Source organism: Haliotis cracherodii, unplaced genomic scaffold, assembly GCF_022045235.1.
Source record: "Haliotis cracherodii isolate W230 unplaced genomic scaffold, xgHalCrac1.p SCAF_2, whole genome shotgun sequence".
Lineage (NCBI taxonomy): Eukaryota > Metazoa > Mollusca > Gastropoda > Lepetellida > Haliotidae > Haliotis > Haliotis cracherodii.
The window spans coordinates 7,676,106-7,692,539 of NW_027266275.1; the positions used below are offsets into that span (position 1 = coordinate 7,676,106).

Genomic DNA, 16,434 nt, shown 5'->3' on the forward strand with positions numbered 1-16,434 from the left:
ATTGGGGTAATTTGCAGTCTTCCTGCTTCCATCAGGGTAATGGGACACCAACATAAAATAACAGTAACAAGAAGCCACCTTTCTGGAATAAAATTCATCATGGCACTTAATCTCTCGAGACTTTTCTGCGACAAATGGATTTTTGGACATGTCTATGACTTCATCAATTTCAAAATGGACCTTATTATTTGTTTTAAGACATTGTGGAAAATGGCAATCTATCGAGTGACCTGAACTACGTATTAATCTGTAACCCTGTCCTCTAATCATGCCAATCTATTAGGAAATCAATGTAGAAGACTTTATCCAGGTGCACCAGCTTGAAGTGCTTAATCTCCATATTTCATAACTTTGTCTGAAATTGCCTGATGAAAATGTGAGACCAAAAAAAAGTTCAATTTCTTTGTTTTCACAGGAGTGAGTCCGCGAGTTAGGTTTAACGCTACTTTGAAAAATATTATTCCAGTTACATCACAGCATGTCTGCTTGATGTGGGAAGAAAGCCTGAAGTAATGCAGGTCTTGGACGTTTACCACTCATGAGCACTGGTATAGTGCTGACAAACCAAGAAGCATAATCGGGGTAAACCTGGATGCCCAACAGACGCAACTCTGCACATCGAATTGCGGCACCGTAGACAACTGGGCCCCCTGTGCACCAATTTTCACAAGAACCTGCATATGTAGGCCTTAAACAGATATCTCACTGCAACATTCTAAGATATTCACAATCATGACAACATTTCATCTTCTAAGTAATACTTAATGAGAGCCTAAACATAATGAATAATTTCTCATTAACTTTGTCACATCACACCTTAAAATCAGAGTTTTACACAAATGATAAAATCATGGTTTCACTAAGAAAAATAGGCATTCCAGTAATGGTTAAAATTGAACGTAACATCAGCAATACCAGCTATATCATCAAATATAGTGACACCTCATTATCAAGTCCAGAGATAGCCCAAACCCTTTTTTTAATATATTCATCCTTTCCTTAGGCCCAGTGCACAAGGTGCGTGTTAAATATTGCATTACATTAACAGTAGCAACAGGTAACATGATATCCTGGGTGAGATTGACGTGGAGATCTTCTGCCTCCACATCCTCTATTATTGATACTCACGGGCATCTTCTACAACAGTGTAACTGAGATCCTGGCATTTTGTTCATCAATAACCAGCCATACAACCTCAGAAATATGACAAATTCTGTAACAGCAATGTGCTCACCTTGATCACCCTCAAATTCACACTCCTACCTATCTCCAGTTCCTGTAATAATCATTTTTTATGTTTATATGTTGGAGTCAAGTTGCCTTGAAATTTAGGATATTATTGTCAAAAAGTATAAGTATTCAAGCAGATATGCTTGTCATAAATTTGCATTTTAAACCTTGCACTGAGTGAGTTTGGTTTAACATCACTTAGAAAGGTATGTTAATTAAAGCAAAATTATTTACAGCAAATCAAAGTGAATTGTGCTTTTCATAATAAACAAAAGCCAACAGACACACTGTGTCAACCTGATCCTCAATCAGCAAGGTATCGCATTGTGACCACCTGATCCTCAATAAGCCAGGTAACACATTGTGACCACCTGATCCTCAATCAGCCAGGTAATGCATGGTGACCATCTGATCCTCAATCAGCCAGGTAACACATTGTGACCACCTGATCCTCAATAAGCCAGGTAATGAATGGTGACCACCTGATCCTCAATCAGCCAGGAAAAACACTGACCATCTGATCCTCAATCAGCCAGGTAACACACTGTGTTCACCTGATCCCCAATCAGCCAGATAACACGCTGTGACCACCTGATCCCCAATCAGGAAGATAACACATTATGACCACCTGATCTTCAACTAGTCAGCTCTCAAGACAAGCTTGGGATATTTGATACCAATTCTACCACCAACTCCCCACAGGGAAGAAACATAACACAAGTCCATTAATAAAAGAAATCACTGTGTACTTAATCAAGAAATATGTTTCACTACATTAAAGATCTGTTAGAAAAAACATGAAACGTGGCTTGGATATCTATTCCTAATACATATCATAGTTTCTTATACAAGTTTTAATTAAATGCAAGTTAGCAAGAAACCGAGCTGATGTCTCTTCCTTGAAATGGGATATCACACTTAACATGTACAAAATCTTCTATACATACAAACAGGTGTGTGTGCAAACTTACATCTACTCATTACACTGTAAATCTCTTTTCGGAACTTGTTTCTCTCCTAACCCAGGTCATATTAATGCATAGTGTCACTCTATCCTTCCTTTCTATTGAACTGAAATACATGATTGAACCTAATCTGGTGGGAAAACTCGGCCTGCCATTATACTTTCTAAGCACACGTTTATTACATTACTGAAGTGAAAAAGTGATCAAATATCCAGCCTCAAGGCCAGCAGCCCAACAGGGGCGCCACACCTGTTATTAACACGCCATGCTTGATTCCATCATCTCCACATTCTACCTGTTCCATTAAATAAGATTAACTAATGACCTTGTTGTAATTAAACCACGGATCTCACTCAGGAGGCATGGCTCACAAAATGGGTACTTGTATCACGACTGAATCCAGTCCAACAAAAGTGTTACCAGTGATTGTTGGGCCAGCTTTCCCATGGCAACCTGGACAAAACACACATAAAACAGGATGCTGCAAACCAACACAGCAGGCAAAAAGTCCCCCACAAAGTACGTAAACACACAATGAAGTGAAGCAACATATGAAAAAGTCAGGAGATCAAGCACATTTGCAAACCTATAAAGAATATGTGTATTTATGACTGTTTGCAGACTTCCCAACTGGATGATTCAGTGTTGAGTACCGGTATATTGGGTGGATGATTCAATGTTGGGTGGATGATTCAATGTTGGATGGATGATTCAATGTTGGGTGGATGATTCAATGTTGGGTGCCAGTAAGTTGGGTGGATTATTCAATGTTGGGTACCAGTAAGTTGGGCTGATGATTCAATGCTGGGTGGATGATTCAATGCTGGGTGGATGATTCAATGCTGGGTGGATGATTCAATGTTGGGTGGATGATTCAATGCTGGGGGGATGATTCAATGTTGGGTGGATGATTCAATGCTGGGTGGATGATTCAATGTTGGGTATGTTTGTTGGATGATTCAATACTGGTTTTCCTGGGTTGAAACCTGGGTGGACAATTAGAAGGCTGATGTGTCAACTGAATAATTCAGTGTTGCATATGTTTGATAGATGAATTAACCTTGTGTATGTTGGGGAAATAATTCAACCTTGGACATACAAGTCTCTCAATGTGGACACCATGTTGACACAGCTTATCTTCCATATTTACATCATCAGGTCAACACTAATGCATGACTTCATATCCTTCCAGCTACACTAAACAGAGGGCAGGTTGCAGCATGCAGTGACTTCTCAGCTGGTTCAATAATCAAAATGAGATTCTTTACACGCTCTTGTGAAACACTGAAAACATATTGCCAGTGGTTTATCAATACAACGTTACTTAAATAGAATTCCATTTTCCATGTGGTGCAGTGAGCATTCAAACTATTTTATTTCGTGTGGGAATCAATTTCATCTGAGATGGAATTCTCGTTTGGTAACCATTTCAACATGCTCTGCATCCGAAGACAACATCAGGACATATCTTAATGTAAAATAAATGTCACGGTGAAAGTCTCAGTTCCATCAAAATGCTGATAATTTTACATAATATTGGTATTTTGGTGTTAGAAACATAGGAACATGATTAATCCAATTTCATTTGTACAGACATCTAAAATTTCTTAATACTTCTTTCAATGTTTGATGGACATAAAAAACAGTGAGTGAGTTGTGTTTAACAGTGCTTTTAACAGTATTCCAGTTATATCATGGCGTGTCAGCTTACTGTGGGAGGAAAGCCTGAAGTGATTCAGGTCTTAGAAGTTTACCACTTCGGTGAAACCCACGAGCATGGGTATGGTGCTGACAAACCTAGAAACATAATCGGGGCAAACCGGGATTCGAACCCACAATCGTAGGTTTCTGGCGTGCCCAAGAGATGCAACTCTGCACAGCGAATTGCTGCGCCTTAGATGACTGGGCTACCCGTGTCCCCTTCCAACCATTTTCAGACTTGGCCTAAAACTTGTAATAAGTGCCTTTTGTGAAACTGAAACATTGCTATGTAATTGGAGATCATTCACTGTTAGGGAGATATACATCACAAAATGTGCGTTGGCAGACTTCCACAATGGTGTTTGAACAACTTAATGCCCTTTGAACAAAGATACATACACATTCTTAGCAGTGCTATATTAATACATTATTTATTAATTTATCTAGAACTGCTCACCTGTCTCCAGGACAGGTGACAAAATCTTATTGAACAAATACAGCAAAAATGTCAAGCAAATAATCTAGACAGTCCAGAATATGTTCCAAACAGAAGAAATAAATCCCAAGATATTTTCTGTTTATCATTCAGATATGTTTTTTACCATGTCTTGTTTTTTTCTTTTTGCAATTTCTAAATTCTAGGATGAAAGATGCCAACACATGTTTTAGTGCGCATCTGGCTATTCCGTTACAAAATGGCACACATGATCTTCAAATTAGGTAAGTTATCACGCCTATGCATTAGTTTCGACAATGGGTGTTGGTGTTGGTGGAGTTTACACTGCTAAGGCGAGCAGCATTCAATATACCCTCCCCTTTGACTGTGATATTTTAGAGACTTTGTAACTTTTAAATCTCCTACTGTCTTCATAGATATATTTCTAAAATAATTTACATAATGATTGACTTAATTTGTGAAATCTGAAAAACAATATAATTTTGTCCTAATCTCATCTTGTAAGTTGATATGACTGCCATCATGTCAATGTTATTTGCTTTAATAACATGCTGTTGGTAAGTACTATTCCATGTGACAGATGCTGGTTTGCATCATCACTCACACACTCAGATATTTCATACACTGACGGACAGAGGGCTAGACAAGATTATTACTGTCTGTGTCTAATGTTAACTTATGATGGAACACAGGATGGAACACATGATGGGACACTGAAGCATTTGTTTTTTTCTTCCCTGTGAGTGTGATTTGATTAGATTATGACAAATGACAGCATGGTTTACATGTGTTTACCCTACATCACAACAATATACTAAATGTGAAGCCCATCTTAATTGCCATTTTCCTTCGAATTGCTATAGATAGCAATAAAAAGTGCATGAATTTCATATCATATCATACGGAAGGACCTTTTTCTACATTTCATATAAATACCGGTAGATGTAGAAGGGCGAGTTTGTTGAAACTACAAACTGTTTGAAGGTTTCCAGATGTACAAGGTTACTGTCACTTCAGCAATAATTCTGTGAACAAAATTTCATTTAATAAAATTTGGAGAACATTTACTGTTCTATATAGTAAGGAGAGTGTTGACCAAATCTTACCCTCGGACTACAAGAATCTCATCTAATCGCTCCCGTACAAAACTTCCACTGGATGATGAAACTGATGTAACTCGTGAAGATGATGACGATGATGGCGCCCCTTTCCCCAGGGCAATCAGCGGGGGTAGCGGAGGACCATATCCCTTCCCCCTGCCTGTGTGTGCCAGCGTATAGGCGTGAGGGGGCAGGTTCGCGGGGGACAGGTGGGGCAACTGCTTCAACAGCAGGTAAGTCAGGTGTGCATGGGTGTCTGGATCAACACCTGCAACGTGGCGTGTCATCAGGGCAAAACGCGGACACTTTGGGCTGCATCAGGGGTCGTGAGGTTTGATGTCACAGCTAGAGCTGCATTACACATTCCATAATGAAGCCGTGTATATTGAAGACACACCACTGGATGGAAGGATCAACTTGTCATATATCCTGAATGTTTCTCATGCCAGATTTTGTTTCAAATCTGTTGTTATGCAGAAATTAACAGAGTATTTGGAAGTACTGTTGGACACAAACTGGGTTACACATTAATATCCTTTGATTTGATCAATGTGGCTCATTTAAAGCAAATATGGTTCAGAAGACAACACAACTGCTGTCAGTCTCTGGCAAGTCCACTGTAAAGCTTCCTAATGGTGAGATAAAGTACTTTTGGCAGTCAAAATAATCTCTGTAACTTGGAAGCACCAGAACAAGACCTAAGGCACTGTTAACACTGCCCTGTCCAAGGGCTATCTGAATAACTGTCGACCTCAGTTGCCCCTATCAACACCAATCACTTAATGCACCTAAAAACCTCCTTAACTTCACCCAAACAGCTCAAATAACACGAGTCTTTCTTCCCATTAATGATATCTAGAACATAAATCCACTAATTTTGACAAGCATTTCAATGGTCTCTAGATCATATCACTGTTCACCAAGGCACTTAATTTTTGACAATGGAAAAATCTTGTATATTTGGCAAATTATACACATTCGGACTCTAAATAGTGCCTTGATCAATTCCAATTACTACAACCTAAATTGCTTTGGCTGACAAGATAATGCAAACTGATTTGAAAACTTTCAAGCCAAAACACTCTGGTGCATTAAGGTAGGATTGATAATAAAAGCACTAGAAGCAGACAACCTGGAAAGCACCTGTTTGCAAGAATCTGGATGAACACACAACACTGTTAACAATTGTGAAATGAGTAGTGGCTAGTGAAACAGATCCAAAAGCTTTCCGGAGTGCTCATCCCAAGCAATGCTGCTATTGTGCCCATCACAAGTCAATGAAGCACATCATATCAAACATCACGCTCCATAATGATCATCCAATACACTGTCTATTCTTGGCATTATCCATCTTAACATCCTCTCAGCTTGTTCTCTCATCCCATTCTAACACTGAGAGTAAGTCCAACCTATAGCAGAGCTTGCTTTCACCAGCCTGATTGCCACCAGAAGGTATGTCCTACGGTAAATTTAGACTGGAAGATTCTACTTCTGTTGAGGGGTGTCAAGCAGTGGGGCGGACAGGGAATTATTGTCATTATCATCCCAAGCTGATGGATAACACGAGTGACAAAATCACGACACAATCATTATTACCTTGCCAAGGAAAATACTACATTTGTGTGAAAAGCAATTTGCTAATAATAGTGTTTTCACCACCCCATCTCACCTGGCTTTCTTCTGTTTGATCGCCATAAATCTACAAATGTCTCAATTAAGTCTTGTAGACACAGCAGTAAGCCTTGTGGTTACCAGCAGGCTATAATAAACACAAGCCTGGTTATAAAGGTCTTGGACAAGGGATTTTCGTGCTGTGAAAGTTGACATGAAAAATTTAGCAATAAACAATTTTAAAGTTCACAACACAACTGTCTCCTACACATATAAGAGTCCCTCGTCATTGAATAAGCATCCCCCAACTTCATGAGGGTAGATCAGCAGCTGGATGACACACATACAGGTTAATTTATTCCATCACAGGAGCCGATGATGAATATTATTTAAGTCCCTCAGATAGAAAGTCTCAAGAGTAATATCACCTCCTACATGTTTGCTTAGCAACAACAATCAATATAGATGGATGAAAATAATCTCCTCACAAGACCACTTCAAATTGTGATTGCGAGAGTAATGAAAATAACTTCATACTCAATTATTATTTTAGTTTAAAAAAAAAATTAAATTAAATTTGCATTCAACTTGAACATGTTGAATTGTAAAAAGATCTCATTTCATGATGCTATGTTTGATGTCAGGTTCTTAAGGAAAGAAATAGAATGGGTTTATGTTTTTAAAGAAAACTTTTTAGTTTGGTCGTTTTTGCCTCAAATACATCCCCTTTTGCCGCTTCAGCAGTTTAGGATATTTTCAATACATGGTTATCAGTTTGTTTGTTTGTTTGTTTGTCAGAGAGCCTGACCACTCGATCCTGTTATGTAGCCTCTCACGACAAGCCTAGTTGCCTTTTACGGCAAGCATGGGTTGCTAAAGACCTATTCTACCCTGGATCTTCAAGGGCTTGGTTATCAGTAGCCAATCAAGCTTTTTATCATGTATAAAAATTCAATTTTTGATCCTAATTATTTAAATTTATTATTTCAAATACTGCATATGAAAAGCACCTTGTAACAATTTTACAGTTTTAAATATTTTTTGTTACCAAGAAATTTGAAACTTTACCCACACACATTTTTGTTGCTGAGGGATTAACCAAAAGTTAAATACTGGCAACAGTCCATCTCAATACTGACCAGAACTTCAATAATTGCCAACCATCAACATGAACAATTTGTTATTGGCAATCAACTCAATTATAACCCATAGCTACTCTTTGTTCAACAAGCTCTTCACAAGAAATCAATCAGCAGTAGAAATGCCCACAATGACCACGCAACACTTCTTAATCCTTTCCTGACATGGCCATCAATAGGTCACAATATGGACATAGCTTCATGTCCATCCTCCAAGGTAATGACAATAGTTAAGCAACCTAATTACGCTGTGAGTAGCGAGGTGTACGACATCATATAGCACCAGCCACACCATACATGTGTTGACCCAGCCAATGCGTGGCCACAGTGTTATGCTATTATTACTATTGTACCTCCCCGAAACAGACAAGTATTTCAGCCCCAGTTTGGCAAAATCCCCTATTGTTGACTCTCTATGAAATGTGTATTATATACAATGTTAACATCGGGTTTCCGACTTGGATATGATATTCAATTGTAGCTGCTCACGAAAGGGCAGGAGAATGGAGGATCATAATAAGGTGATAATAATAGATGATGAAAGCGTCCTGGGATACAAGCGTTCTGGATGAGTGCCCATGGAGGAATGTAATTACACTGCACACATGGTAGCGCCAGGTAATGAACTGTTGCGGCACTTGTCCAGGTGACGACCCCTCCCTCCCTCCAACCCCTCCCTCCAGTGGGCCAGCAACATCGACGTCACAAAGCAAACAGTGAATTGTATAGCCTACAGTAACAATAGCAATAGCCAAAACATTAACTACCTAAATATTTGTCATCAAACAGCGGGAAGATCGGAGAAACTGCCCATATGACATGATAAACGATATTACCTTGGTTACAAACATAACAGTATGGTGGACAAGATCGGGCAGAGCTTAACAGGACCTGCCTGAGGCAAGAACCAGGAAGTGATCGCTACTGACACTATGTGAAGGCTGATATGATATACTACGACCATGATAATTAACATTTCATATTTCTGTTATAGGATCGGGTAGTTGGACAGCATATTTCAATAACATGTTGTGACGTTTGTATTTGTAGGTGGGATCTCGTATATAACTTGAAAATGGTTGACTTGGAATCACGTATTGGATATCACTGGAAAATAATTTGATGATGGAAGATTCAGATACTTAAGTTTGGTATGGATGGGCTCTTGGTATTTTGGTATTTTGGAATCCTGAAGACCTATTCTATCCTGAATCTTCACGGGTCAGTCAGAGAATGACCATTGTCAACAACAGTACAGGTTTGCAAATAACCAGTGATTGACAGCATGAGCAATCTTCCACACTGTCCGGCTTAGCTGACACACAATGTATTTCAAAGGCTTTAATAGCCACATGGGGGCGGTCGGGTAGCCTGGTGGTTACGCCGAACCCCGTACCTTCCGCTCTCCTGGCGGACGCTCTACCATTAGACCATGGAGGCGGTTCTTAGAGCATATGGGGGCGGTCGGGTAGCCTAGTGGTTAAAGCGTTCGCTCGTCACGCCGAAGACCCGGGTTCGATTCCTGACATGGGTACAATGTGTGAAGCCCAATTCTAGTGTCTATTGCTGGAATATTGCTAAAAGCGGCGTAAAACCATACTAACTCACTCACTAATAGCCACATGAATAATTCAACAAGGTAAGGTACATCATTCAGCAGTTTGGAAGCAACTTCTAGTCAGCCCAATTTCTGTACATGTCCTAATCTCCAGTGCACATCTCACATAATCAGGTCATTGTTCAGAAAATGGCAAAATGTTTTCACCGAATAAGACATACTAATCTCTTGTTATGAAAACATTTTCACTTCTGTTTCAACAGGATATAATTAAATAATAAAAACACATCTTTTTCATGTTGATTCTGTGTCTCATTTTGGATGTTATTTGATAAGTTCAAAATTCATTTTGCTTTAGGCATATTATTTTACTTCTTTTATATAAAAACAAAACACTTTAGAAATCTGTACATTATACAAATTGTGATATATTCACCATTGTGTGCCCTTTGGTATTAACCAGACTGCAACATACAGCACAGCACAAATTATTCTGAGATGATCTAACTATCATAATTAAGATTAATGTGGTAATGACTGATGCTGGGTATTGTACTTATATTTCCTATAAATTAATATTGTGCAAACTTAACTGTTAATTGAGAAAACTCAATATTCTCATAAGAAACTGATGTGATAACTTAAAATTTAAGTTGTTTTCATAACCAAATGGTTTATTAGTTCAATCTAGTATACGAGTAGATAGTTCCATCTAGCATATGAGTAGATAGTTCAATCTAGTATACGAGTAGACAGTTCAATCTAGTATACGAGTAGATAGTTCCAGCTAGCATATGAGTAGATAGTTCAATCTAGTATACGTGTAGACAGTTCAATTTAGTATACGAGTAGATAGTTCAATCTAATATACGAGTAGATAGTTCCATCTAGCATATGAGTAGATAGATCAATCTAGTATACGAGTAGATAGTTCAATCTAGTATACGAGTAGATAGTTCAATCTAGTATACGAGTAGATAGTTCCATCTAGCATATGAGTAGATAGTTCAATCTAGTATACGAGTAGACAGTTCAATCTAATATACGAGTAGATAATTCCATCTAGCATATGAGTAGATAGATCAATCTAGTATACGAGTAGATAGTTCAATCTAGTATACGAGTAGATAGTTCAATCTAGTATACGAGTAGATAGTTCCATCTAGCATATGAGTAGATAGTTCAATCAAGTATACGAGTAGACAGTTCAATCTAGTATACGAGTAGACAGTTCAATCTAGTATACGGGTAGACAGTTCAATCTATACAGGTAGATAGTTCAATCTAGTATACGAGTAGATAGTTCAATCTAGTATACGAGTAGATAGTTCAATCTAGTATACGAGTAGATAGTTCAATCTAGAATACGAGTAGACAGTTCAATCTAGTATACGGGTAGACAGTTCAATCTAGAATACGAGTAGATAGTTCCATCTATATGGGTAGAAAAAAACTGATATAGTCCTATTGTATTGGAGTCGATTAATTATTTCACCCATTAACTTCCAAGATCTTTATATATTTGATCATAATTCTGCACCGGATTCATTAGATTTGTTATGAATGTGATATGGTACATGTATGTTCCATTTAGAATGGCACTCAAATGATCACCTCCTTAGGAGAAGCGTAATATGAAGTGAATATGGTTTTACGTCGCTTTTAGCAATATTCCACAATATCACGGTGGGGGACAACAGAAATGGGCTTCACACATTGAACCCATGTCGGGAATCGAACCAGAGGCTTCGGCGTGACGAGCAAATGCTTTAACCACTGGGCTACCCAACTGCCCCAGAAGCGTTAACACGGAAACATTAGGGTCACACATGTTTGAGTGGCATTATTCACTTGAACCTATGTAACCAATGATAATGGATGGTATGGATGATCAACTATTTCATTCATTTGTGTTTGCGTTTCTATGGAGATTCTAACACCATGATCCATCACTTGCTTCATCAGACAAGACACTGTAATAATCACACAAAAAAGTCGACCATGCATACTACTTTGTCATCAGTTACTTTAATTAGGTCAGCATCTGAATTTAAGATAACAGTATACAAAATGTGCAGTGATGTGCAATGTGGTAGTCCCCAGAGCATCACCTTGGTCACACAGACAGCGCATGTTGCCCTTCTTACAGAGACTACAACTTGATTAACCTACAAAGCTATTGCAGCAAAAAGCAATCGATAAACTGTAATATAACTCCAAAACCAATTGTCATAACTGAATAAAAACATCACAGATGTAATATATTTACATAATACCATAATTTACATAATACCATAATTACATAAAGATGTAATATTATTTTTTAAAGAAATAATGTGACATGATAACGAGGTTGTTTAGAAGCTATGATAAACTATGATAAACAGTGGAGGGTGTACTCGGATTTTACACGACGCACAAATGTTGAGATTGGACAGAGAAAAAGAACATACTGCATCCCGCAGGACACACAATAATATTCTTTGTACCTACAGCACATCAAGAGCAGTAATGGGTGTCTGTCATTTCATCCTTCAAGCATGACCACTGTCCACATGATCATCGATTCATTCCAGGCTCTAAAATAATTATTAAAATGTCCAGTACACTACACCATTTCATTACTTTACAGGACCCTCATATAGCCTGCAAGGACCCTTAAAATTAATTATTGGGTGTCCGTAGACCCCACTTTTCCATGCTTTTCAAAGTCAATGTAAAACCCGAGTGTCCACTTCTAGGTACAGCCTTGGTATGTGGTAGTATCAGCAAGGGGATTAGGAGGGAACTGGAAAATTGATATTGGCAAAAAAGGAGCAGTCAACTAATCAATATGTTTTACTTACTGCTCCAGAGTGAGTGAGTGTATCATAGCCTGTCACAGTGGTGACACCATCAAGCACCCGCTGCTACACTACAACAGACTGTGAATTTAGCCACTAGCCTCAAGTAAGAGTGAGTGAGTGAGTTGGGTTTAACGCCGCTTTTAACAGTATTACAGTTATATCATGGCGTGTCAGCTTCATGTGGGAGGAAAGCCCGAAGTGATGCAGGCCTTAGACATTTACCACTTCGGTGAAACCAACGAGCACGGGTATGGTGCTGACAAACCTAGAAACATAATGGGGGCGAACCGGGATTCCAACCCACAATCATAGGTTCTTGGCATGCCCAAGGGACACAACTCTGCACATCGAATTGCGGCGCCTTAGACGACGGGGCCACCCGTGCCCCCCTCAAGTAAGATGTCTTTGATCCAGTAACATCAATCCCATATACTAAGTCTAATATCTTCTGAAAATACAACAGAAATTATGGTTATGATGTAATGGAGGTAAGGTATTCAAAGGAATTATACAATTATGTGCTGTATCAAAGTATTGGGCACAGATTGCAACAAGAACAGAATCCCTTTCTATTTGTCTACAAATACAATGCTTGAACATACAGAGGATCCTTACATCATAACCTGTGGTCTTTATCTTTAACTAAAAATTGTAAAGAAAGGTAGTCAAACCCAATTTTTGTTTTATTTTTCCCCATCTGTTTTTCAAAAATTGGATCAGATAGATGTGGGATCAAAGAACAAAGAAGGAGCTGACCTATCTACAAAGTGATGTAAGCTGACATAATAAATCAAAAGCCATTGTTTCCTTTGAGTTTCATCTGACACACTACATGCCAAGCGTGAATCCCTGGAGTGTTCATAAGGAATGGAGACACGGGCAATGATTTTGCATTGAAAGCAGCACATCAAATATTGAATACATGACAGGCACTTGAGAGACAGTTGATTTCATTTTATTTACCTTACTCTTTATTTCAAAAGATGAAAAACAACTACACAGAGGACCTCTCTATTATCCTCACCATAAACACTATTTTGTTAATGGATATTAGCAGTGGATCCTACGAATCCATTTATCCATCACCTATAAAAACATGACCCATTTTTCCGACAATGCACGTTTCCATGTGCATACAGTTCAAATAACAAGCAGAGAACTGGGAAGAAATAAAATACGTAAATGTCATCGGTGATGATAATTGCAGCACATTGATTGAGACTGCCCATTTCACTCTGTACAAGTACCACCCAATTCAAGATTTATGTTGCTATGGTTACAAATATAAACAAACCCAAACACAGACAATCAATTTCCATGCTGTGCATGACCTTTCCTGATTCCACAAATAGATAGTATTGTACAAAATACTGGCAGTATCACAGCACAGCACTGTGTACATATTTTGGAGTTTCAATTTATAAACCATGTTGATATCAGGATTAATTATTCAAAATCCTCCTGACTCTAATGATTATAAACAGCATTTTTATAAAACAAAAACAGATTGAACACATAATGTAAACTGTCATAGAAATTATTTTAAAAAAGGCAGCTAAGTCAAAATATAGAAAACAGTGAATTTTTAGAAACAATAAGAATCATAAGCATGATAAGAAATGCACCGTAAAGCAGTAAAAAAACAGTAAAATATATGTCAGTGTGAGAAAGTAATGGGCTGCTAGGCTCCTCAAGATATTCTGTTGTTGTATTTGAACCTAGGAACCCCCTAAATGTTTCATTTTTAAATTTAGGGGCATGACATGCGAGGACCCTTTTTCTTTCATCATAAATCTTGAACTCTGATCAACAAATTAATGAAACAGTTTTTTAGCAAGGATCGACATGTTGCTTGTACTCTGCATAATACATTAACAAACAGCCCACATTACACCTTCAAAGAACTAAATGACAGGATTCTCAAGCAGAGATCTTATCAAAGGGTTACAGCACTATTGTTCTCCAACACCTGTGCCCCACCCACCATTGGTCCTGACAACCTAGGTGGTAAACACTCTTTGTCTGTCAATCCATCCCAGTTTAATATCAAAGACATTTTAACACATGCAGAGCCATGACTCATCTCCCACCAAAAAGATGAAAAAGCAGAATTCAGTTTAAGGGCAAGGTATTAAAAGGTGCAAAATTTACTATCTGCGGTCACACAGCGTTTAACGGAAGAATTTTAATAAACTTGTCACTCATCCATAAGATAAATCCAATGAAAAATGTTTACTAAAGGATCACACATATTTACTTGTTAAACAGATGACCTGTAATTCTCACATGTATAATACCCAGGGTGGGCAGGTAGGGGGTAGGTTTGCCACATGTTATAAGCCTATTATTACCGCTTTTGCCTGTTGTATTGTAGGTATTTTCCTATCTCGTAATAACCTCCTGGACGGTTTCACTTTTCCAAGTAAAACCTCATCCCCGGTATCATAACCATACAGGACCCTCATATTGCCTGCAAGGACCCTTTAAATTAATTATTGGCGGTCCTGTGGACCCCCTCTTTTGTAAGTCATGGTAAAATCCTGCTAACTTTCTAATTTAAAAAAAAAAATTACTTGCTTTTCATAAAACATTCTGAATAAACATTTTTTAAACTTTTTTTCCTCACACATGTGCAAAAGGAATGATTTTACTTGATTTTATTTTTTTCAGCTTGTACTGCTCTTACCCTAGACGAATAACTACACACCATCTGACCCTGGGTGGCTGCAATGGTATAACTATAACATTGGAGATATAACTACACTGAGATAATCACCACATATCTAAATATACATACTGCTTCCACATATCTCTTAACTCACTATATTGTAATGTTCTGTGAGTCGGTGTTCTTACAAAAGATATATTTCAAGATGTTTCATTGTCCACAATAAATCTATTTCTTGCAATAAAAACATTCCCTTTCAACATATCTTCGAATTAACACAAACAATGACCTTAGCACAAAAATAATAATGAAATAACTGGCGTATCTGCTCCTGTCAATATATGTCAGCTACCAACACTACACCATTATACTAAGGAAATGATCATTTATCCCTTGGTCGGAATCTGTTTCGAATTCATCCAATATTACCCAACTCATAAATCTATGATTGATCATAAACATCTCTTACTCATAACGTAAACTCTCATAAAGTGATTGAATTTGATAATTTAAAAAAAAAATCACATTTGTCTAGACTGTTCTAGACTTGTTCAAGACTTACAATATATGCAAAGAAAATGTAAAGTGTTCTATAAAGGATTCCCTACCAGATTACCAGAAAAGGCTCACTATTGACCTTCAAGAATAAATGCTGTAACTTCCCCTTGTCCATTAAGACCTGATTAAACCCTTGACTGATATCTTTCCAACAAAGGGTGGAAGAGTGGTCTCCCTTCACACACGTCTTTCTGTTCAAGCTGCTCTTCAACAGTTAAAAACCTTAGCAAATATTGCATCTGCTTGAACAACGTTCCCCATTCTGCATCCATGGATGTTTTGGTGAATTCTTTTACTTCTAGTTTATTTCCATGAAATGATGTTGTTAATGCATTCACATAAAATAACTTAAACAGGATTTCATCAGCACATCTTTCTTCAATGAAGTTCATTCTTTGAAGTCATAAACCGCCTGACAATAAAACAATTAAATTTACAACTTGGAGGATGATCAAAATGGAACAGGCTAGCAGTGAAGTGGCCCCAAAGCTTTCATTGTGATTTACTGCATCAAGAACATGAAGAGTTGAATCATACTGTTTCCAAGCAGTAAATACGAGCATGGCTCCCCTATTCATTAGGGTTCATATAAAGTCAGGAA

The 16,434-nt window shown here is 37.9% G+C and overlaps 1 protein-coding gene across 3 annotated transcripts in view; it reads right to left on the bottom strand.

Moving 5' to 3' along the window:
* Positions 1 to 16,434, bottom strand: part of LOC139469671 (protein FAM149B1-like) — a 75,601-nt gene that overhangs the window by 33,656 nt on the left and 25,511 nt on the right. The window contains exon 1 of one of the 3 annotated variants that reach the window (XM_071251906.1): positions 5,460 to 6,850. The exons of the other annotated variants lie outside the window; for them this stretch is intronic. Within the exon in view, the coding sequence (XP_071108007.1) occupies positions 5,460 to 5,740 (281 nt within the window). The 5' untranslated portion in view covers positions 5,741 to 6,850. Of the gene's footprint in view, positions 1 to 5,459; positions 6,851 to 16,434 lie in introns of those variants that run through there. 3 annotated transcript variants of the gene reach the window in all.